Raw genomic sequence first — 21,702 nt, forward strand, 5'->3', positions numbered from 1 at the left:
AACAAAAGGGGTTCCACAGGGTTCCATCCTCGGCCCCCTCTTGTTCTCTCTTTATGTCAATGACTTGGGCACTGAACTGGATCATTCCAGGGTAAATCTTTTTGCAGATGACACGATACTGATTACTGCTGGCCGCTCTCCGGATGACGTGAATGCTAAGATGCAGGGTGATTTCAACAAAATACAACATCAGCTAGTTTCTATTAAACTAGTCCTGAATACCTCCAAAACCAAGGTGCTATGCTTCTCTCCGGGACTAAAGCAGGAAGTTATTTTTCCCCAATTACATTCCTTGAATAATTATCAAATAGAGCAAGTCAAGATCTATAAGTATCTTGGGGTCATCCTGGATTCAAAACTTAGTTTTGAAGATCACATTGATTATATTGGTAAAAAGACAAAAATAAAAATTGGTTTTCTGTATCGACACAAGCACTGCTTCCCCCCAATGTTCCGTTTGGAATTGATAAAAGCTACCATACTGCCTCTACTTGACTACTGTGACATCGTGTATAAATCAGCCCCAAGTACTGTACTGAAGAAGCTTGATTCCATCTATCACTCGGCCTTAAGATTTGCATTGAACTGCCCATATAGGACTCACCACTGTGATCTCTACACTGGGTCAAACTTAACATCTCTTAATGTTCGACGGCTTGTGCACCAGATCTTATTTATTCACGATGTACTTACAAAAAATTCCGCAGACTACCTACTGGATCTCCTCTCTGTTTCAAAGAACAAATTTGACCTTAGGTCTTCGCTTATTTACCAGCTTCACATTCCCTATTGCCGTACAAAAACTGGAGGAAGGGCCTTTGCTATTGATGCCCCCAGGGTCTGGAATGCTATTGCCAATAAACTGCAACTTGAATCACTACCTATGAGATCTTCACTCAAAACTGCTCTAGAGGAGTTGTACAACCCTAGCTGCCACTGCTATTCAGTGGCCTAAAATATGGCTCTAGATTTTGGTGTTATAATTTATTTATGTAGTTTATTGTTAATAATTCGGTCACAGTCCCTATGATCACTGTTACATTGGATTTATGGCTTTTATTTTGGTGATTTCGAAAAGTTTTTTTGTTTTGGGCATGTTTTTGTTTATTGTAGTACGGAGTTAGACTGATGGCTTTAATCTAAGTTTTCTTGTTGTTATTTGACTTGCATCCCACTGGGATTTTTGCACACAGCGTTGGTGTACGGTGCTATTTCAGGAATATTTTGATGTTTTTTCCCTGTATTTTCTGTTTGCACAGTCACATAATCACTTTAAGATGTTTTCTTGTTCATGTTTTTTGTTTGTTGCGGTTGTACCCGATTCAAGAGCCGAATGGCTCACAGGGCTATACCAAATAAATGAACTATGAACTATGAACTACTATCACTGTCTCATTGTGGGTGAGACCACCTGGACTCTACTACCACTGTCTCATCGTGGGGGAGAGTACCCGTGTCGCTACTACCCTGTCTCATCGTGGGGAGAGTACCCATGTCGCTACTACCCTGTCTCATCGTGGGGGAGAGCACCCGTGTCGCTACTACCCTGTCTCATCGTGGGGGAGAGTACCCGTGTCGCTACTACCACTGTCTCATCGTGGGTGAGAGTACCCGTGTCGCTACTACCCTGTCTCATCGTGGGTGAGAGTACCCGTGTTGCTACTACCCTGTCTCATCGTGGGGAGAGTACCCGTGTCGCTACTACCCTGTCTCATCGTGGGGAGACTACCCATGTCGCTACTACCCTGTCTCATCGTGGGGAGACTACCCGTGTCGCTACTACCCTGTCTCATCGTGAGGAGAGTACCCATGTCGCTACTACCCTGTCTCATCGTGGGGGAGAGTACCCGTGTCGCTACTACCCTGTCTCATCGTGGGGGAGAGTACCCGTGTCGCTACTACCCTGTCTCATCGTGGGGAGAGTACCCGTGTCGCTACTACCCTGTCTCATCGTGGGTGAGAGTACCCGTGTCGCTACTACCCTGTCTCATCGTGGGGGAGAGTACCCGTGTCGCTACTACCCTGTCTCATCGTGGGGGAGAGTACCCGTGTCGCTACTACCACTGTCTCATCGTGGGTGAGAGTACCCGTGTCGCTACTACCCTGTCTCATCGTGGGTGAGAGTACCCGTGTTGCTACTACCCTGTCTCATTGTGGGGAGAGTACCCGTGTCGCTACTACCCTGTCTCATCGTGGGGAGACTACCCATGTCGCTACTACCCTGTCTCATCGTGGGGAGACTACTCGTGTCGCTACTACCCTGTCTCATCGTGAGGAGAGTACCCGTGTCGCTACTACCCTGTCTCATCGTGGGGGAGAGTACCCGTGTCGCTACTACCCTGTCTCATCGTGGGGGAGAGTACCCGTGTCGCTACTACCCTGTCTCATCGTGGGTGAGAGTACCCGTGTCGCTACTACCCTGTCTCATCGTGGGGAGAGTACCCGTGTCGCTACTACCCTGTCTCATCGTGGGTGAGAGTACCCGTGTCGCTACTACCCTGTCTCATCGTGGGTGAGAGTACCCGTGTCGCTACTACCCTGTCTCATCGTGGGTGAGAGTACCCGTGTCGCTACTACCCTGTCTCATCGTGGGTGAGAGTACCCGTGTCGCTACTACCCTGTCTCATCGTGGGGAGAGTACCCGTGTCGCTACTACCCTGTCTCATCGTGGGGAGAGTACCCGTGTCGCTACTACCCTGTCTCATCGTGGGTGAGAGTACCCGTGTCGCTACTACCCTGTCTCATCGTGGGTGAGAGTACCCGTGTCGCTACTACCCTGTCTCATCGTGGGTGAGAGTACCCGTGTCGCTACTACCCTGTCTCATCGTGGGTGAGAGTACCCGTGTCGCTACTACCCTGTCTCATCGTGGGTGAGAGTACCCGTGTCGCTACTACCCTGTCTCATCGTGGGTGAGAGCACCCGTGTCGCTACTACCCTGTCTCATCGTGGGGGAGAGTACCCGTGTCGCTACTACCCTGTCTCATTGTGGGGGAGAGTACCCGTGTCGCTACTACCACTGTCTCATCGTGGGGAGAGTACCCGTGTCGCTACTACCCTGTCTCATCGTGGGTGAGAGTACCCGTGTCGCTACTACCCTGTCTCATCGTGGGGGAGAGTACCCGTGTCGCTACTACCACTGTCTCATCGTGGGGAGAGTACCCGTGTCGCTACTACCACTGTCTCATCGTGGGTGAGAGTACCCGTGTCGCTACTACCCTGTCTCATCGTGGGTGAGAGCACCCGTGTCTACCACTGCTGCGCCCGATATATTTGTTGTCTCCCGCGCACCCCTGATTATAGCCCAGTTCACCACGTACGGCGTGAAAGAAGTTCAACGTACATCCACACGTACAATTCAGAGCTCAGCATTCAGGGCGATTGATGATCCAGCACTCCCCAGTTCACTCCGTCCACTCGCTCGTTTGCTCGCCGGTGGCAGGTCGTCTCTTCGTTACTCTGCCATCGCTACCACTGCCACGATTACTACTGGTGTCGTGAGATGTCGAAGGCTCTTTGCTGGCAGGGTGAAGTCACGGGACAGACCCAGCAGGTGCCGTGGGTTGACCGACTGAGATGACCGGCAGATGAACCACCTGTGCTCCCCTGCCGTGCCAACCCGCTGCATTTTACCACACCACCCTCACCACACTCACCACGACACCACCCTCACCACACACGTGCGCACATACACACGCACACATGGACACGCAAGCACACACACACACGGACACGCACAGGCAAGCGCACATGCATGCACAAGTGCGTGCGTTCCACAGACACTGTGCGTGCGTGCGACCCGCCTGTTGGGAGCGAGTTCTGCGCAGTGATGAACCTCTTGGGAATGAGGGCTTTCTGGCCCACGCCGATATCTACGAAGGCACCAAAGTCGGTGTAGCTGACGACGCGGCCCTGCAGCGACATCCCCACGTGGAGCTCCTCGAGCGTCATCACCGTGCGCCGGAAGATCGGCTTCTGCAGCTCTGACGCGGGGACGACACGAACGGCCGCGGGGGGTGGGGGGGGGTGGTGATATACGGGGGGGAGACACGGAGGGAGACACGGGGTGAGACACGGGGTGAGACACGGGGTGAGACACGGGGTGAGACACGGGGTGAGACACGGGGTGAGACACGGGGTGAGACACGGGGTGAGACACGGGGTGAGACATGGGGTGAGACACGGGGTGAGACACGGGGTGAGACACGGGGTGAGATACGGGGTGAGACACGGGGTGAGACATGGGGGGAGACACGGAGGGAGACACGGGGTGAGACACGGGGTGAGACACGGGGTGAGACACGGGGTGAGACACGGGGTGAGACACGGGGTGAGACACGGGGTGAGACACGGGGTGAGATACGGGGTGAGACACGGGGTGAGACACGGGGTGAGATACGGGGTGAGACACGGGGTGAGATACGGGGTGAGACACGGGGTGAGACACGGGGTGAGACACGGGGTGAGACACGGGGTGAGATACGGGGTGAGACACGGGGTGAGACACGGGGTGAGATATGGGTGAGACACGGGGTGAGACACGGGGTGAGACACGGGGTGAGACACGGGGTGAGACACGGGGTGAGACACGGGGTGAGACACGGGGTGAGACACGGGGTGAGATACGGGGTGAGATACGGGGTGAGACACGGGGTGAGATACGGGGTGAGACACGGGGTGAGACACGGGGTGAGACACGGGGTGAGACACGGGGTGAGACACGGGGTGAGATACGGGGTGAGACACGGGGTGAGATACGGGGTGAGACACGGGGTGAGATACGGGGTGAGACACGGGGTGAGACACGGGGTGAGATATGGGTGAGATACGGGGTGAGACACGGGGTGAGACACGGGGTGAGACACGGGGTGAGACACGGGGTGAGATACGGGGTGAGACACGGGGTGAGACACGGGGTGAGATACGGGGTGAGATACGGGGTGAGACACGGGGTGAGATACGGGGTGAGACACGGGGTGAGACACGGGGTGAGACACGGGGTGAGACACGGGGTGAGACACGGGGTGAGATACGGGGTGAGACACGGGGTGAGATACGGGGTAAGACACGGGGTGAGACACGGGGTGAGACACGGGGTGAGACACGGGGTGAGACACGGGGTGAGACACGGGGTGAGGCACGGGGTGAGACACGGGGTGAGATACGGGGTAAGACACGGGGTGAGACACGGGGTGAGATACGGGGTGAGACACGGGGTGAGATACGGGGTGAGACACGGGGTGAGATACGGGGATACAGGGAGACACAAGGGAGCTACGGGGATACACGGGAGAGAATGTGAGTGGGTGCGAGCGAGCGAGCACCGGCACGGATGTCGTGGTCGTGAGGCTGCTTGAGTCCGTCCAGCACAATCTGCAGCGTGGGCACCGTGGTGCCCACTGCCTGCGCCAGCGCCTCCACGGAGCCATGCTGGGCCAGCGCCGCCTCCACGCGGCGCCGCAGCTCCGGCCGCCCCACCTGGCGCCACGCACACAAAGACAAAGCTCCCCGCTGGACCCTTCACGCGCCGTCGGCCAGCGGCAGCGGAGGCCGGGCACCTTCGTCCGCCCAGATGGCGACGTTTACGCGCCATCAGGGTCGCTGGTACACAGCCAGTGGTCTGGGCAGGGCCGAGAGCTTTCGTACACGCAGCGAGCGCACGCTGGGAGCGTCGATAAATCAACCGCCCCATTGGTCCCCCAAGTCCCCACCTCCCCGCCCCGAGGCCCCCCCCCCGCCCCGATCCCCCAAAGCCTTGCACCATCACCCCCCCAAGCCCCCCACCTGCTCGGCGGAGCCCCCGATGAGGCGCAGGAGGCGATGGGCGATGGCGTACGACTCCGGGTGGATCCACGTGCGGTCCAGGGGGTTGGCGACTTCCTCCTCCTCCCCCTCCTCGGGGCCCCCTCCCTGCCTGGTGCGCTTCTTCCGGCCGGGAGCCGGAGCCGGATTAGCCCCCGGCTCAGAGCCTCCGACGCCGGCACCGACGCTGCTCACGGAGAAAGCGACGTCGGGGAGGAGGGGGAGACGGAGCGACCGGAGCCGCACGAGCGGATTAGCAACGCCGACCGTTGCCTTGCGGCACCCGGTGTAGCGGTCGCCTCCCAGGAGCCGGGGGGGGGTTGGACGAGTCGGGCCCCGGGGACCGTACCCTGCGGACGACGAGGTGGCGGGCCCCGTGGAGGAGGGCGCGGGGTTGACGCGCACGAAGCCGGCGCACTGCAGGAACGTTTTGGGCCCCATGCCCTTAACGCGGAGCAGCTGCTGGCGGCAGAGGAAGGGGCCTTGCTGCTCACGCCACTCCACGATGCGGCGAGCCAGAACGCTGCTCAGCCCGGACACGTACCTACACGCACACACGCACGCACGTGTACACGCACGCAGGCACGTGTACACGCATGCAGGCACGTGTACACGCACACACACATGGGAACACACGCACGCACGTGTGGGAGTGTGGTTGTGCATTAGTGCAGTAATCTACGAGCGCGGTAGTGAATGTGGTAGTTTTTGAGCGTGGAAGTGAGTGTGGTAGTGGGAAGCGTGGTGGTGAGCGTGGTGGTGGTGAGCATGGTGATGGTGAGCTTGGTGATGTTGAGTAAACGTGGTGGTGAGCATGGTGATGAGCGTAGTGGTGGTGAGTGTGGTGGTGGTGAGCATGGTGGTGGTGGAGACAGGCGTCTATGACGTCTCCTGACCAAACCCCATTTGGCGGAGCCAGGAGACTGAATTTTTACCCTCGGGGCTCCTCCAGAAACAACAAAAAAGCCACTACGTGTGGCCACGTGGAATGTTCGAATGCTCACTGCGGAGGAGAGGCTGCCACTGCTTAGTTGGGAGCTGGACCGGTACCGCCTGCATCTCTGCGGTATTCCGGAGGTCCGGTGGACCGGTTCTGGCTCCTGCCGCCATGTGGGGTGGACAGTCCTCTACTAGGGGCAGGAGACTACCAAACAACAGGGAGTCTCTTATTCTGAACAAAATAATGAAGGGGGCGTGTTCAGCACACCCGTGTTGAGGGGCCTGCTGTTCAGCACACCCGTGCTGGTGAGAGGGGCCTGCTATTCAGCACTCCCGTGCTGGTGAGAGGGGCCTGCTGTTCAGCACACCTGTGCTGGTGAGAGAGGCCTGCTGTTGATGGGCCTGCTGTTCAGCACACCCGTGCTGGTGAGAGAGGCCTGCTGTTCAGCACACCCGTGCTGGTGAGAGGGGCCTGCTGTTGAGGGGCCTGCTGTTCAGCACAGCCGTGCTGGTGAGAGAGGCCTGCTGTTCAGCACACCCGTGTTGAGGGGCCTACTGTTCAGCACACCCGTGCTGGTGAGAGGGGCCTGCTGTTCAACACACCCGTGCTGGTGAGAGGGGCCTGCTGTTCATCACACCCGTGTTGGTGAGAGAGGCCTGCTGTTCAACACACCCGTGCTGGTGAGAGAGGCCTACTGTTCATCACACCCGTGCTGGTGAGAGGGGCCTACTGTTCATCACACCAGTGCTGGTGAGAGAGTCCTGCTGTTCAGCACACCCATGCTGGTGCGAAGATGGCGCCGATGATGGTAGCCTCAGCCGGTCGGTGCGTCCTGTTTTGTCTTGTTTTGTCTGTCAATTCAGTGTTTTGCCAAGATTTTCGAAGTTCTCTAACAAGAGACAAACTTTTATATATCAGGGAAACAACTGTGGATTTAATTCCTACTTTTCTGCTTCCAGCGGCAGAATTACTAGGCATTCTAGTCAATGCCGCGCTAGGCTTTGCTCAAGCAGCGAAACGCCGCCCAAGGGGTAAACGGTCGGGGGCTCTCGTACGGCTATGCAGACGCGGGATCCGAACAGTGCTTCCGAGCTTTTTCCTCTCCAACGTACGTTCACTGTACAACAAAATGGATGAACTTCAGCTACTGATGGTAAAAAACAAAGACTTTCTTTCATCTTCTGTTTTGTGCTTCACGGAGACATGGCTGTGTGATTTGATTCCGGACACTTCACTACAACTAGCAGGATTCCATCTTGTAAGATCGGATCGTGACATAGCACTCTCCGGCAAGACGAAAGGCGGTGGTATTTGTTTTTACATTAACAGTTGCTGGTGTGTAGATGTCACAGTGATTCTGCAACATTGTTCTCCACTCCTTGAATCAATTTTTATAACCTGTAAACCGTTTTACTCGCCTCGCGAGTTCGCGTCGCTCATTTTAGTCGGAGTTTATTTGCCACCTTGTCCTCAGGTTAAAGAGGCCCAACGCATGCTCGCCGATCAGATTCTGAGTGTGGAGCGAGCAAATCCAGATTCGTTGGTTATCGTACTTGGCGACTTTAACAAAGGTAATCTCAGCCACGAACTCTCCAAATACATACAATTCATTAAATGCCCAACCAGAGAAGGGAACACTCTGGATCACTGCTACACTACAGTCAGTAGAGCTTACCACGCCATCCCCCGAGCAGCACTAGGACACTCTGACCATGCCATGGTCCACCTGATTCCTGCATACAGGCAGAAACTAAAACTCTGTAAACCTGCTGTGAGGACATCTAAACAGTGGACCAGTGAGGCTGTGGAAGATTTGCGGCGTGCTTAGACTGTACTGACTGGGATATGTTCACGACTGCTACCAATAGTCTGGATGAACTCACAGAGGCTGTGACATCTTACATCAGCTTCTGTGAGGACTGCTGTATCCCAACACGTACCAGGGTGAACTTTAAAAACAACAAGCCCTGGTTCTCAGCAAAGCTCAGAAGGTTGAGGTTGGAGGAGGAAGCATTTAGGAGTGGGGATAGAGACAGATTCAAGGAGTCGAAGAACAGGTTTAGCAAAGCGGTGAGAGAGGCTAAACGACTGTACTCAGAGAGACTAAAACACCAGTTCTCTACTAACGACGCTGCTTCTGTCTGGAGAGGGCTCAGGCAGATCACCAACTACAAACCCAGAGCCCCCCACACCACTAACGACTCCCGCCTAGCCAACGACCTGAACGAGGTCTATTGTAGATTTGAAAGACAATTGGACTGTCCTGAACAACCCCTTCCTACCCAAGAGGCCCCATCCCCCACCCATACTACAGAGACGACTCTCTTCTTTCAGGAGGGAGAAGTTAATAGACTTTTCAAGAGGCAGAATCCACGCAAAGCAGCCGGGCCGGACTTTGTCTCTCCAGCCACCCTCAGGCACTGCGCTGACCAGCTGTCTCCGGTGTTCACCAACATCTTTAACACCTCCCTGGAGACATGCCATGTACCAGCCTGTCTCAAGTCCTCCACCATCATCCCTGTGCCCAAAAAGCTAAGGCCAACAGGACTAAATGATTACAGACCGGTCGCCCTTACATCTGTGGTAATGAAGTCTTTTGAGCGCCTGGTCCTGGCACACCTCAAAGCAATCACAGACCCTCTCCTGGACCCCCTTCAGTTTGCCTACAGAGCCAACAGGTCTGTGGATGACGCAGTTAACATGGCTTTCCACTTCACCCTACAGCATCTGGATGCCCCAGCATCCTACGCCAGGATCCTGTTTGTGGACTTCAGCTCTGCCTTCAACACCATCATCCCTGTCCTGCTTCAGGACAAGCTCTTCCAGCTGAACGTGCCCTACTCCACCTGCAGGTGGATCACAGACTTCCTGTCTGACAGGAAGCAGTGCGTTAAGCTGGAAACACAAGTCTCTGACTCCAGGTCCATCAGCACCGGAACTCCTCAGGGCTGCATCCTTTCCCCACTGCTCTTCTCCCTGTATACCAACAGCTGCACCTCCAATCATCTGTCCGTCAAACTCTTGAAGTTTGCGGACGACACCACCCTCATTGGGCTGATCTCTGGTGGGGATGAGTCTGACTATAGGTGGGAAGCTGACAACCTGGTGACCTGGTGTAGCCAGAACAACTTAGAGCTAAATACTCTAAAGACAGTTGAGACAGTTGTGGACTTCAGGAAGAAAACAGCCCCACTCACCCCCATCACCCTGTTAGACTCCCCAGTCAAAATTGTAGAGTCCTTCCGCTTCCTGGGCACTATTCTCTCCCGGGACCTCAAGTGGGAACTGAACATCAGCTCCCTCACCAAGAGAGCTCAACAGAGGATGTACTTTCTACGGCAGCTGAAGAAATTCAACCTGCAAAAGACAATGATGGTGCAATTGTATACAGCGATCATTGAATCCATCCTCACCTCCTCCATAACCGTCTGGTACGCTGCTGCCACTGCCAAGGACAAGAGCAGACTGCAGCGTATCATCCACACTGCTGAGAAGGTAATTGCCTGCAATCTACCAACCCTCGAGGACCTGCACACGACAAGGACCATGAGGCGAGCGAGGAAGATTGTGGCCGATTCCTCCCACCCTGGACACTCTCTGTTTCAGCTACTCCCCTCCGGCAGAAGGCTTCGGTCCATCAGGACCAAAACCTCACGCCATAAAAACAGTTTCTTCCCATCTGCTGCTGGCCTGTTAAACAAGGCCAAGGGCTTACACTGATTTTAACATTTTATCTACATAATGACACCTTGCTGATATTAACTATGTTAACCTATTTGTATTTTTTTAAATTATATCTTAAAGCTATTTTATATTCGATATTTATTCAATTTTATATACTTCAGCCCCTTGGTGTTAAACTTTTAACCCTTATTATTATAGTAAGACTTGTTTAAAACTCAATTAAGATTTTAGATTCCTATATGTTGAATGTATGCACCATCCTGCCAAAGTAAATTCCGTGTCGGTGTGAACTTTCCGTGTCGGTGTGAACCCTTTCTGATTCTGATTCTGAGCGTGGTGGTGAGGTGTGGGAAGCTGTAAGCCCCAGGCTACTTTGGGCTCGCCTTCCCATCAACCAGAGGCGAGGAGTGGTGGTCGAAGACGAACATCCGTGGAGGAATGCAGGCAAAGCCGATGAGTCAGATGCCTTCTATGACCTCCTGTCACAGGTGCTAGCTAAAGTGGCCCCTCGGGATAGTCATCTTGTTGGGCGACTTTAATGCCCGAGTTGGTCATGATGTTGGCACCTGGTCTGGAGTGATTGGAAGGCATGGGCCAGATCAGCTCAATAACAACGGTAGGAGGCTGCTAGATTTTTGTGCAGCCCATGGGCTTGTAATTACCAACACGCTGTTCTGGCATCAGCGCATCCACACATCATGGATGCATGCCGAGTCCAAGCAAGAACCTCTGCTGGACTACATAGTGACAGAACAGCGGATGCGGGCCCATGTCCTTGGCATCAGGACCTACCGTGGAACTGATCTACCCACTGACCATCGACTTGTCATCTGTAAGATGCGCCTGCCATTCTTCCATTCTGGTGGTGGGTGTACACCCAGGACCCCATTCAAAACCCATAGTGGCCTGGTCTCAGCTGATGAAAGATGCAAGCGAGAATGTCATCATTGCTTGCGGCTGGGGATGGCATTGTCCCCCACTCCTCCTGATGTCGAGGAGAAATGGGCGAGGTTTAGGACTGTGGCTCATGCAGCTGGAATGGCTGCTTTCGGTACACGGTCCAGACCTCCCCAGAGACCCTGGCTAACACAGGAGGTGTTCAGGCTGGCTCAGAAAAAAGCGACAGGCCCACTCTCATCGTCTACAGCATCCCACGTCAGAGAATGAGGAGCCTTCGATCGGAGGTTCAGAGAGTCGTGAGGCACTGCAAGGATGGGTGGTAGTCGCGGGTTGCTGAGGAGATGGAATATGCCTCAATGACCCGCGATCACATATCACTCTTTAACTCCATCAATAAAGTAACCTGCAGCGCCACACCTATTACCATCATTAGGAGAAAGAATGGTGATCCAATCTCCGACCCCCAGGAACAGGTTTGCTGATTTGCTGAGCATTTCTGTGAGGTCCAGGGGGAGGGGAAATCCCCCAGCCTAGAAAACATCAGTGCCTCAAATATTGGAAGAAGAATTCACCCCCTGTGAGTGGCTGGCTGAGGTGCCATCTGTTGAGGAAGTACTGAAGGTGATCCAGAGTCTGTGCACAGACTGCCTGACATGACATCATAACAACAGTCTGAACCACTGGATGGGTTCAGCAGGATTGGAAGGATGCCCTGGTGGTCCCCCTCTATAAGAAGGGGGACAGCACAGACTGTAACAACTACATGGGCATCTCACTCTTCAGTGTGCCAGGAAAGGTCCTGGCAAGGATTATTCAACATCACCTTGCCAGGCACGCTGAGGAGATGCTTGCGGAGCCCCAATGCGATTTCAGGAAAGGGCGGTCCTGCACAGATGCCATATTTTCTGTCCGTCTGCTACAGCAGACGTGTAGGGATTTCCAACAAGACCTTCATATATCTGCTTTATTGACCTAGTCAAGGCCTATGCTAACATCAGTAGGCCTGGGCTCTGGGTTGAGCGGCATTATCTTTTCATCAGTTGCGTAATGCTGTGTGGATGCTACCTGGTCTCTCGTTCCACACGAAGCTTCAGGTCTCAGTCATTCCCTCCCTTCTCTACACTTGTGAAATGTAATGCAACATGTTCGCCAGTTAGAAACATTTAGGCGAGCCTGCCTACGTCCCACCCTTGGGCTTCAACCAGGCTGGATTGTGTGAGGAGCTCACAAATCCTTGAAAGATCTGGACAAAGTCCCATCGGTGAGCTCTTCTGGCAGGTAAGGCTGCGTTGGCTGGGTCATGTAGCCCGCATGCCCAGCCACCGCATGCCTAAACAGCTTTTGTTCGGCCAGATAGAGGGGGCTAAACGGGCGCGGCACGGTCTAGAGAAGAGATGGAGTGATGTGGTACAGGAGGACGTGGAGCTGAGTGAACTTGCCGATGACTGGTACCAGCGGTGTCAAGATCGGCCTCTGTGGAGGAGGCTCGTGAAGGATGCTACTGGGCAGTTGGAGGCAGTCGCCCTCCAACAACAACGGAGGGCGGAGGATCGACGCTCACAACAACGAGCAGAGCGCCGGGTGGCTAAAGCACAGCAAGTTGGCACAGTAGGGGGCACAGGTGGTGCATCAGCCAGTCATCTCAGCTAGTCGACCCGTGGCACCTGGGTCTGCCCCGTGACCTCCTGCCAGAGGGCGTTCGACACTTCACGTGGCCTCAACGTGCACATAGCCTGGCACAAGCGTCGTGTTGAGGTCACTGCCACTTAGTGGCGAATGGCGGTTCTTTTTGTGCGAGCATGAGTGCGTGTGTGTGCGTGAATATGTGTGTGCGTGAATGTGTGTGCGTGCGCGAGTGAGTGCGTGAGCGTGCATCCGAGTCTGTGAGCGAGTGTGAGCATGTGCATGTGCATGCGAGTGTGCAAGCGTGTGTGCATGTGCGAGTGTGGCATAAGCGTCGTGGTGACGTCGCTGCCACTGAGTGACAAACGGCGGTTGTAGTTGTGGTGGCGAGTGTGGTGGTGAGCGCCGCACCCCAGCAGCGTGACGGAGCAGGCATTGATGTCCACGCCCACGAAGCTGACGCACTCCTGCACCACGCCACGCAGCGCCACCTTCAGCTGTGCATCCGGCAGGTCGTGCTGCACGCCACCGCCACCACATCGACAACAATCACCACCGCCACAACATCAACAACAACATCCACCACATCCAACCACCACCACATTAACAACAACCACCACCATAACATCACCGCCACAACGTAAGAGACAAGTGAGCGTCCGCACACCTGGTACATGCCGATGCCCAGGTGCTTGGGGTCGATCTTCACCAGCTCTGCCAGAGGGTCCTGCAGACGGCGAGCGATGGACACTGCAGAGACAAAGATACCCCCCGCCCTGTTGTAGCCTCCGCAGACTGCCGGGCCACGTTAGCGAGCAGCAGCCATGAAGGCCGGCACGGCACACGGGGGGGGTGTTCGGCGCCATGACCTGGCCGCTCGCGGGGGGTCGCGGGGGGGTCGCGGGGGGTCGGGGGGGTCGCGGGGGGTCACGGGGGTGCTGTGCGTTACCGGCGCTGCGCAGGTTGGGGTCCATGCCAGGCATCTCTTGCTGAGCCTCGGGGCTCACGCTGTAGATGGAGGCGCCGTTCTCGTTCACGATGCTGCGCACGGGGGGACACGTGGCGGTCACACGGGGTCACAGGGGGACACACGGGGTCACAGGGGGACACACGGGGTCACAGGGGGTCACACGGGGTCACAGGGGGACACGGGGTCACAGGGGGTCACACGGGGTCACAGGGGGTCACAGGGGGACACACGGGGTCACAGGGGGACACACGGGGTCACAGGGGGTCACAGGGGGACACACGGGGTCACAGGGGGACACACGGGGTCACAGGGGGACACACGGGGTCACAGGGGGACACACGGGGTCACAGGGGGACACACGGGGTCACAGGGGGACACACGGGGTCACAGGGGGACACACGGGGTCACAGGGAAGTCACAGCGGGGGTGTATGTGGGGTCACAGGGGGACACACGAGGGGTCACAAGAGGGTCACAAGGGGGTCACAGGAGGGTCACATGGGGGGCACAGAAGGTCAAGGGAGGTGGAAGATGAGAGGGGAGGTCAAATGGGAAGGGGGGGAGGAAGGTGAGAGTAGGAGGTGGGTGTGTGAGGTGAGTGTGTGAGGTGAGTGTGTGTGGTGGGTGTGTGAGGTGAGTGTGTGAGGTGAGTGTGTGAGGTGAGTGTGTGAGGTGAGAGTGTGAGGTGAGTGTGTGAGGTGAGTGAGGTGAGTGTGTGAGGTGAGTGTGTGAGGTGTGAGGTGAGGGTGTGAGGTGAGTGTGTGTGGTGTGTGAGGTGAGTGTGTGAGGTGACGGTGTGAGGTGAGTGTGTGAGGTGAGGGTGTGAGGTGAGTGTGTGAGGTGTGTGAGGTGAGGGTGTGAGGTGAGTGTGTGAGGTGAGGGTGTGAGGTGTGTGGTGTGAGGTGAGTGTGTGAGGTGTGAGGTGAGTGTGTGAGGTGAGTGTGTGAGGTGAGTGTGTGAGTGTGTGAGGTGAGTGTGTGAGGTGTGAGGTGAGTGTGTGAGGTGAGTGTGTGAGTTGAGTGTGTGAGGTGAGTGTGTGAGGTGTGAGGTGAGGGTGTGAGGTGAGTGTGTGAGGTGAGTGTGTGAGGTGAGGGTGTGAGGTGAGTGTGTGAGGTGTGAGGTGAGTGTGTGAGGTGAGTGTGTGGGGTGAGTGTGTGAGGTGAGTGTGTGAGGTGAGTGTGTGGGGTGAGTGTGTGGGGTGAGTGTGTGAGGTGAGTGTGTGAGGTGAGTGTGTGAGGTGAGTGTGTGTGGGTGTGAGGTGAGGGTGTGAGGTGTGGGTGTGTGAGGTGAGGATGTGAGGTGAGTGTGTGAGGTGAGGGTGTGAGGTGAGTGTGTGAGGTGTGGGTGTGAGGTGAGTGTGTAAGGTGAGTGGTGAGGTGTGAGGTGAGTGTGTGAGGTGAGTGTGTGAGGTGTGAGGTGAGTGTGTGAGGTGAGTGGTGTGAGGTGTGAGGTGAGTGTGTAAGGTGAGTGTGTGAGGTGTGAGGTGAGTGTGTGAGGTGAGTGTGGTGAGGTGAGTGTGTGAGGTGTGGGTGTGTGAGGTGAGGGTGTGAGGTGAGTGTGTGAGGTGAGTGTGTGAGGTGAGTGTGTGAGGTGAGTGTGTGAGGTGAGTGTGTGAGGTGAGTGTGTGAGGTGTGGGTGTGTGAGGTGAGGATGTGAGGTGAGTGTGTGAGGTGAGGGTGTGAGGTGAGTGTGAGGTGAGTGTGTGAGGTGTGAGGTTAGTGTGTGAGGTGATGTGTGAGGTGTGAGGTGAGTGTGTAAGGTGGGTGGTGTGAGGTGGTGTGTGAGGTGAGTGTGTGAGGTGTGGGTGTGTGAGGTGTGTGAGGTGTGTGTGTGAGGTGAGTTGTGAGGTGAGTGTGTGAGGTGAGGGTGTGAGGTGAGTGTGGGTGAGTGTGTGAGTGAGTGTGTGAGGTGAAGTGTGTGAGGTGTGTGAGGTGAGTGTGTGAGGTGAGGGTGTGTGAGGTGAGTGTGTGAGGTGTGGGTGTGAGGTGAGTGTGTAAGGTGTGTGAGGTGTGAGGTGAGTGTGTGAGGTGAGTGTGTGAGGTGAGGGTGTGAGATGAGGGTGTGAGATGTGTGTAGTGTGTGGTGAGTATGTGAGGTGAGTGTGTGAGGTGAGTGTGTGAGGTGAGTGTGTGAGGTGTGAGGTGAGTGTGTGAGGTGAGGGGTGAGATGAGGTGTGAGATGTGTGGTGAGTGTGTGAGGTGAGTATGTGAGGTGAGTGTGTGAGGTGAGTGTGTGAGGGGTGAGGTGTGAGGTGAGTGTGGTGTGGTGAGTGTGTGAGGTGTGTGGTGAGTGTGTGAGGTGAGAGTAGGGGTGAGTGTGTGAGGTGAGTGTGTGAGGTGAGTGTGTGAGGTGTGAGGTGAGTGTGTGAGGTGAGTGTGTGAGGTGAGTGTGTGAGGTGTGGGTGTGTGAGGTGTGAGGTGAGTGTGTGAGGTGAGTGTGTGAGGTGAGTGTGTGAGGTGTGGGTGTGTGAGGTGAGGGTGTGAGGTGAGTGTGTGAGGTGTGTGAGGTGAGTGTGTGAGGTGAGTGTGTGAGGTGTGGGTGTGAGGTGAGTGTGTAAGGTGAGTGTGTGAGGTGTGAGGTGAGTGTGTGAGGTGAGTGTGTGAGGTGAGGGTGTGAGATGAGGGTGTGAGATGTGTGGTGAGTGTGTGAGGTGAGTATGTGAGGTGAGTGTGTGAGGTGAGTGTGTGTGAGGAGTGAGGTGTGAGGTGAGTGTGTGTGGTGAGTGTGTGAGGTGAGTGTGTGAGGTGAGTGTGTGAGGTGAGTGTGTGAGGTGAGTGTGTGAGGTGTGAGGTGAGTGTGTGAGGTGAGTGTGTGAGGTGAGGGTGTGAGGTGAGTGTGTGAGGTGAGTGTGTGAGGTGAGTGTGTGAGGTGAGTGTGTGAGGTGAGTGTGTGAGGTGTGAGGTGAGGGTGTGAGGTGTGGGTGTGTGAGGTGAGGATGTGAGGTGAGTGTGTGAGGTGAGTGTGTGAGGTGAGGGTGTGAGGTGAGTGTGTGAGGTGAGTGTGTGAGGTGAGTGTGTGAGGTGAGGGTGTGAGGTGAGTGTGTGAGGTGTGTGAGGTGAGTGTGTGAGGTGAGGGTGTGAGGTGAGTGTGTGAGGTGTGGGTGTGAGGTGAGTGTGTAAGGTGTGTGAGGTGTGAGGTGAGTGTGTGAGGTGAGTGTGTGAGGTGAGGGTGTGAGATGAGGGTGTGAGATGTGTGGTGAGTGTGTGAGGTGAGTATGTGAGGTGAGTGTATGAGGTGTGTGTGTGAGGTGAGTGTGTGAGGTGTGAGGTGAGTGTGTGAGGTGAGGGTGTGAGATGAGGGTGTGAGATGTGTGGTGAGTGTGTGAGGTGAGTATGTGAGGTGAGTGTGTGAGGTGAGTGTGTGAGGGGTGAGGTGTGAGGTGAGTGTGTGTGGTGAGTGTGTGAGGTGTGTGGTGAGTGTGTGAGGTGAGAGTAGGAGGTGAGTGTGTGAGGTGAGTGTGTGAGGTGAGTGTGTGAGAGTGTGAGGTGAGTGTGAGGTATTGTGTGAGGTGAGTGTGTGAGGTGAGTGTGTGAGGTGAGTGTGTGAGGTGTGGGTGTGTGAGGTGTGAGGTGAGTGTGTGAGGTGAGTGTGTGAGGTGAGTGTGTGAGGTGAGTGTGTGAGGTGTGGGTGTGTGAGGTGAGGGTGTGAGGTGAGTGTGTGAGGTGTGTGAGGTGAGTGAGTGAGGTGAGTGTGTGAGGTGTGGGTGTGGAGGTGAGTGTGTAAGGTGAGTGTGTGAGGTGTGAGGTGAGTGTGTGAGGTGAGTGTGTGAGGTGAGGGTGTGAGATGAGGGTGTGAGATGTGTGGTGAGTGTGTGAGGTGAGTATGTGAGGTGAGTGTGTGAGGTGAGTGTGTGAGGAGTGAGGTGTGAGGTGAGTGTGTGTGGTGAGTGTGTGAGGTGAGGTGTGAGGTGAGTGTGTGAGGTGAGTGTGTGAGGTGAGTGTGTGAGGTGTGAGGTGAGTGTGTGAGGTGAGGGTGGTGAGGTGAGTGTGTGAGGTGAGTGTGTGAGGTGAGTGTGTGAGGTGAGTGTGTGAGGTGAGTGTGTGAGGTGTGAGGTGAGGGTTGTGAGGTGTGGGTGTGTGAGGTGAGGATGTGAGGTGAGTGTGTGAGGTGAGGGTGTGAGGTGAGTGTGTGAGGTGTGGGTGTGAGGTGAGTGTGTAAGGTGAGTGTGTGAGGTGTGAGGTGGTGTGTGAGGTGTGTGTGTGAGGTGTGAGGTGTGAGGTGAGTGTGTGAGGTGAGTGTGTGAGGTGTGAGGTGAGTGTGTAAGGTGAGTGTGTGAGGTGTGAGGTGAGTGTGTGAGGTGAGTGTGTGAGGTGAGTGTGTGAGGTGTGGGTGTGTGAGGTGAGGGTGTGAGGTGAGTGTGTGAGGTGAGTGTGTGAGGTGTGAGGGTGTCAGGTGAGTGTGTGAGGTGAGTGTGTGAGGTGTGAGGTGAGTGTGTGAGGTGAGGGTGTGAGGTGAGTGTGTGAGGTGTGTGAGGTGAGTGTGTGAGGTGAGGGTGTGAGGTGAGTGTGAGGTGTGGGTGTGAGGTGAGTGTGTAAGGTGAGTGTGTGAGGTGTGAGGTGAGTGTGTGAGGTGAGTGTGTGAGGTGAGGGTGAGATGAGGGTGTGAGATGTGTGGTGAGTGTGTGAGGTGAGTATGTGAGGTGAGTGTGTGAGGTGAGTGTGTGAGGTGAGTGTGTGAGGTGTGAGGTGAGTGTGTGAGGTGAGGGTGTGAGATGAGGGTGTGAGATGTGTGGTGAGTGTGTGAGGTGAGTATGTGAGGTGAGTGTGTGAGGTGAGTGTGTGAGGGGTGAGGTGTGAGGTGAGTGTGTGTGGTGAGTGTGTGAGGTGTGTGGTGAGTGTGTGAGGTGAGAGTAGGAGGTGAGTGTGTGAGGTGAGTGTGTGAGGTGAGTGTGTGAGGTGTGAGGTGAGTGTGTGAGGTGAGTGTGTGAGGTGAGTGTGTGAGGTGTGGGTCTGTGAGGTGTGAGGTGAGTGTGTGAGGTGAGTGTGTGAGGTGAGTCTGTGAGGTGAGTGTGTGAGGTGTGGGTGTGTGAGGTGAGGGTGTGAGGTGAGTGTGTGAGGTGTGTGAGGTGAGGGTGTGAGATGAGGGTGTGAGATGTGTGGTGAGTGTGTGAGGTGAGTATGTGAGGTGAGTGTGTGAGGTGAGTGTGTGAGGGTGAGGTGTGAGGTGAGTGTGTGTGGTGAGTGTGTGAGGTGTGTGGTGAGTGTGTGAGGTGAGAGTAGGAGGTGAGTGTGTGAGGTGAGTGTGTGAGGTGAGTGTGTGAGGTGTGAGGTGAGTGTGTGAGGTGAGTGTGTGAGGTGAGTGTGTGAGGTGTGGGTGTGTGAGGTGTGAGGTGAGTGTGTGAGGTGAGTGTGTGAGGTGAGTGTGTGAGGTGAGTGTGTGAGGTGTGGGTGTGTGAGGTGAGGGTGTGAGGTGAGTGTGTGAGGTGTGTGAGGTGAGTGTGTGAGGTGAGTGTGTGAGGTGTGGGTGTGAGGTGAGTGTGTAAGGTGAGTGTGTGAGGTGTGAGGTGAGTGTGTGAGGTGAGTGTGTGAGGGTGAGGGTGTGAGATGAGGGTGTGAGATGTGTGGTGAGTGTGTGAGGTGAGTATGTGAGGTGAGTGTGTGAGGTGAGTGTGTGAGGAGTGAGGTGTGAGGTGAGTGTGTGTGGTGAGTGTGTGAGGTGAGTGTGTGAGGTGAGTGTGTGAGGTGAGTGTGTGAGGTGAGTGTGTGAGGTGTGAGGTGAGTGTGTGAGGTGAGGGTGTGAGGTGAGTGTGTGAGGTGAGTGTGTGAGGTGAGTGTGTGAGGTGAGTGTGTGAGGTGAGTGTGTGAGGTGTGAGGTGAGGGTGTGAGGTGTGGGTGTGAGGTGAGGATGTGAGGTGAGTGTGTGAGGTGAGGGTGTGAGGTGAGTGTGTGAGGTGTGGGTGTGAGGTGAGTGTGTAAGGTGAGTGTGTGAGGTGTGAGGTGAGTGTGTGAGGTGAGTGTGTGAGGTGTGAGGTGTGAGGTGAGTGTGTGAGGTGAGTGTGTGAGGTGTGAGGTGAGTGTGTAAGGTGAGTGTGTGAGGTGTGAGGTGAGAGTGTGAGGTGAGTGTGTGAGGTGAGTGTGTGAGGTGTGGGTGTGTGAGGTGAGGGTGTGAGGTGAGTGTGTGAGGTGAGTGTGTGAGGTGAGGGTGTGAGGTGAGTGTGTGAGGTGAGTGTGTGAGGTGTGAGGTGAGTGTGTGAGGTGAGTGTGTGAGGTGAGGGTGTGAGGTGAGTGTGTGAGGTGTGTGAGGTGAGTGTGTGAGGTGAGGGTGAGGTGTGGGTGTGAGGTGAGTGTGTAAGGTGAGTGTGTGAGGTGTGAGGTGAGTGTGTGAGGTGAGTGTGTGAGGTGAGGGTGTGAGATGAGGGTGTGAGATGTGTGGTGAGTGTGTGAGGTGAGTATGTGAGGTGAGTGTGTGAGGTGAGTGTGTGAGGTGAGTGTGTGAGGTGTGAGGTGAGTGTGTGAGGTGAGGGTGTGAGATGAGGGTGTGAGATGTGTGGTGAGTGTGTGAGGTGAGTATGTGAGGTGAGTGTGTGAGGTGAGTGTGTGAGGGGTGAGGTGTGAGGTGAGTGTGTGTGGTGAGTGTGTGAGGTGTGTGGTGAGTGTGTGAGGTGAGAGTAGGAGGTGAGTGTGTGAGGTGAGTGTGTGAGGTGAGTGTGTGAGGTGTGAGGTGAGTGTGTGAGGTGAGTGTGTGAGGTGAGTGTGTGAGGTGTGGGTGTGTGAGGTGTGAGGTGAGTGTGTGAGGTGAGTGTGTGAGGTGAGTCTGTGAGGTGAGTGTGTGAGGTGTGGGTGTGTGAGGTGAGGGTGTGAGGTGAGTGTGTGAGGTGTGTGAGGTGAGTGTGTGAGGTGTGGGTGTGAGGTGAGTGTGTAAGGTGAGTGTGTGAGGTGTGAGGTGAGTGTGTGAGGTGAGTGTGTGAGGTGAGGGTGTGAGATGAGGGTGTGAGATGTGTGGTGAGTGTGTGAGGTGAGTATGTGAGGTGAGTGTGTGAGGAGTGAGGTGTGAGGTGAGTGTGTGTGGTGAGTGTGTGAGGTGAGTGTGTGAGGTGTGAGGTGAGTGTGTGAGGTGAGTGTGTGAGGTGAGTGTGTGAGGTGAGTGTGTGAGGTGTGAGGTGAGTGTGTGAGGTGAGTGTGTGAGGTGAGGGTGTGAGGTGAGTGTGTGAGGTGAGTGTGTGAGGTGAGTGTGTGGGGTGAGTGTGTGAGGTGTGAGGTGAGTGTGTGAGGTGAGTGTGTGAGGTGAGTGTGTGAGGTGAGTGTGTGAGGTGAGTGTGTGAGGTGTGAGGTGAGTGTGTGAGGTGAGGGTGTGAGGTGAGGGTGTGAGGTGAGTGTGTGAGGTGAGTGTGTGAGGTGAGTGTGTGGGGTGAGTGTGTGAGGTGTGAGGTGAGTGTGTGAGGTGAGTGTGTGAGGTGAGGGTGTGAGGTGAGTGTGTGAGGTGAGTGTGGTGTGAGGTGAGTGTGTGAGGTGAGTGTGTGAGGTGAGTGTGTGAGGTGAGGGTGTGAGGTGAGTGTGTGAGGTGAGTGTGTGAGGTGAGTGTGTGGGGTGAGTGTGTGAGGTGAGTGTGAGGTGTGAGGTGAGTATGTGAGGTGAGTGTGTGAGGTGAGTGTGTGGGGTGAGTGTGTGAGGTGTGAGGTGAGTGTGTGAGGTGAGTGTGTGAGGTGAGGGTGTGAGGTGAGTGTGTGAGGTGAGTGTGTGAGGTGAGTGTGTGAGGTGAGGGTGTGAGGTGAGTGTGTGAGGTGAGTGTGTGAGGTGAGTGTGTGGGGTGAGTGTGTGAGGTGAGTGTGAGGTGTGAGGTGAGTATG

At 55.4% G+C, this 21,702-nt stretch overlaps 1 protein-coding gene across 1 annotated transcript in view; it reads right to left on the bottom strand.

The window, feature by feature from the left end:
- SRBD1 (S1 RNA binding domain 1) overlaps nucleotides 1-21,702 on the bottom strand; it is a 66,820-nt gene that overhangs the window by 7,609 nt on the left and 37,509 nt on the right. Inside the window, exons 16-22 of the mRNA XM_076051893.1 lie at nucleotides 13,897-13,988; nucleotides 13,615-13,697; nucleotides 13,359-13,465; nucleotides 6,150-6,344; nucleotides 5,783-5,987; nucleotides 5,323-5,476; nucleotides 3,802-3,981 (exon numbers count right to left, since the gene is read on the bottom strand). Coding sequence (XP_075908008.1) covers nucleotides 3,802-3,981; nucleotides 5,323-5,476; nucleotides 5,783-5,987; nucleotides 6,150-6,344; nucleotides 13,359-13,465; nucleotides 13,615-13,697; nucleotides 13,897-13,988 — 1,016 coding nt within the window. The remainder of the gene's footprint in view (nucleotides 1-3,801; nucleotides 3,982-5,322; nucleotides 5,477-5,782; nucleotides 5,988-6,149; nucleotides 6,345-13,358; nucleotides 13,466-13,614; nucleotides 13,698-13,896; nucleotides 13,989-21,702) is intronic.

The sequence above is a fragment of the Petromyzon marinus genome, chromosome 53, assembly GCF_048934315.1.
Source record: "Petromyzon marinus isolate PM22_M1 ecotype Great Lakes invasive population chromosome 53, UKy_Petmar_22M1.pri1.0, whole genome shotgun sequence".
Lineage (NCBI taxonomy): Eukaryota > Metazoa > Chordata > Hyperoartia > Petromyzontiformes > Petromyzontidae > Petromyzon > Petromyzon marinus.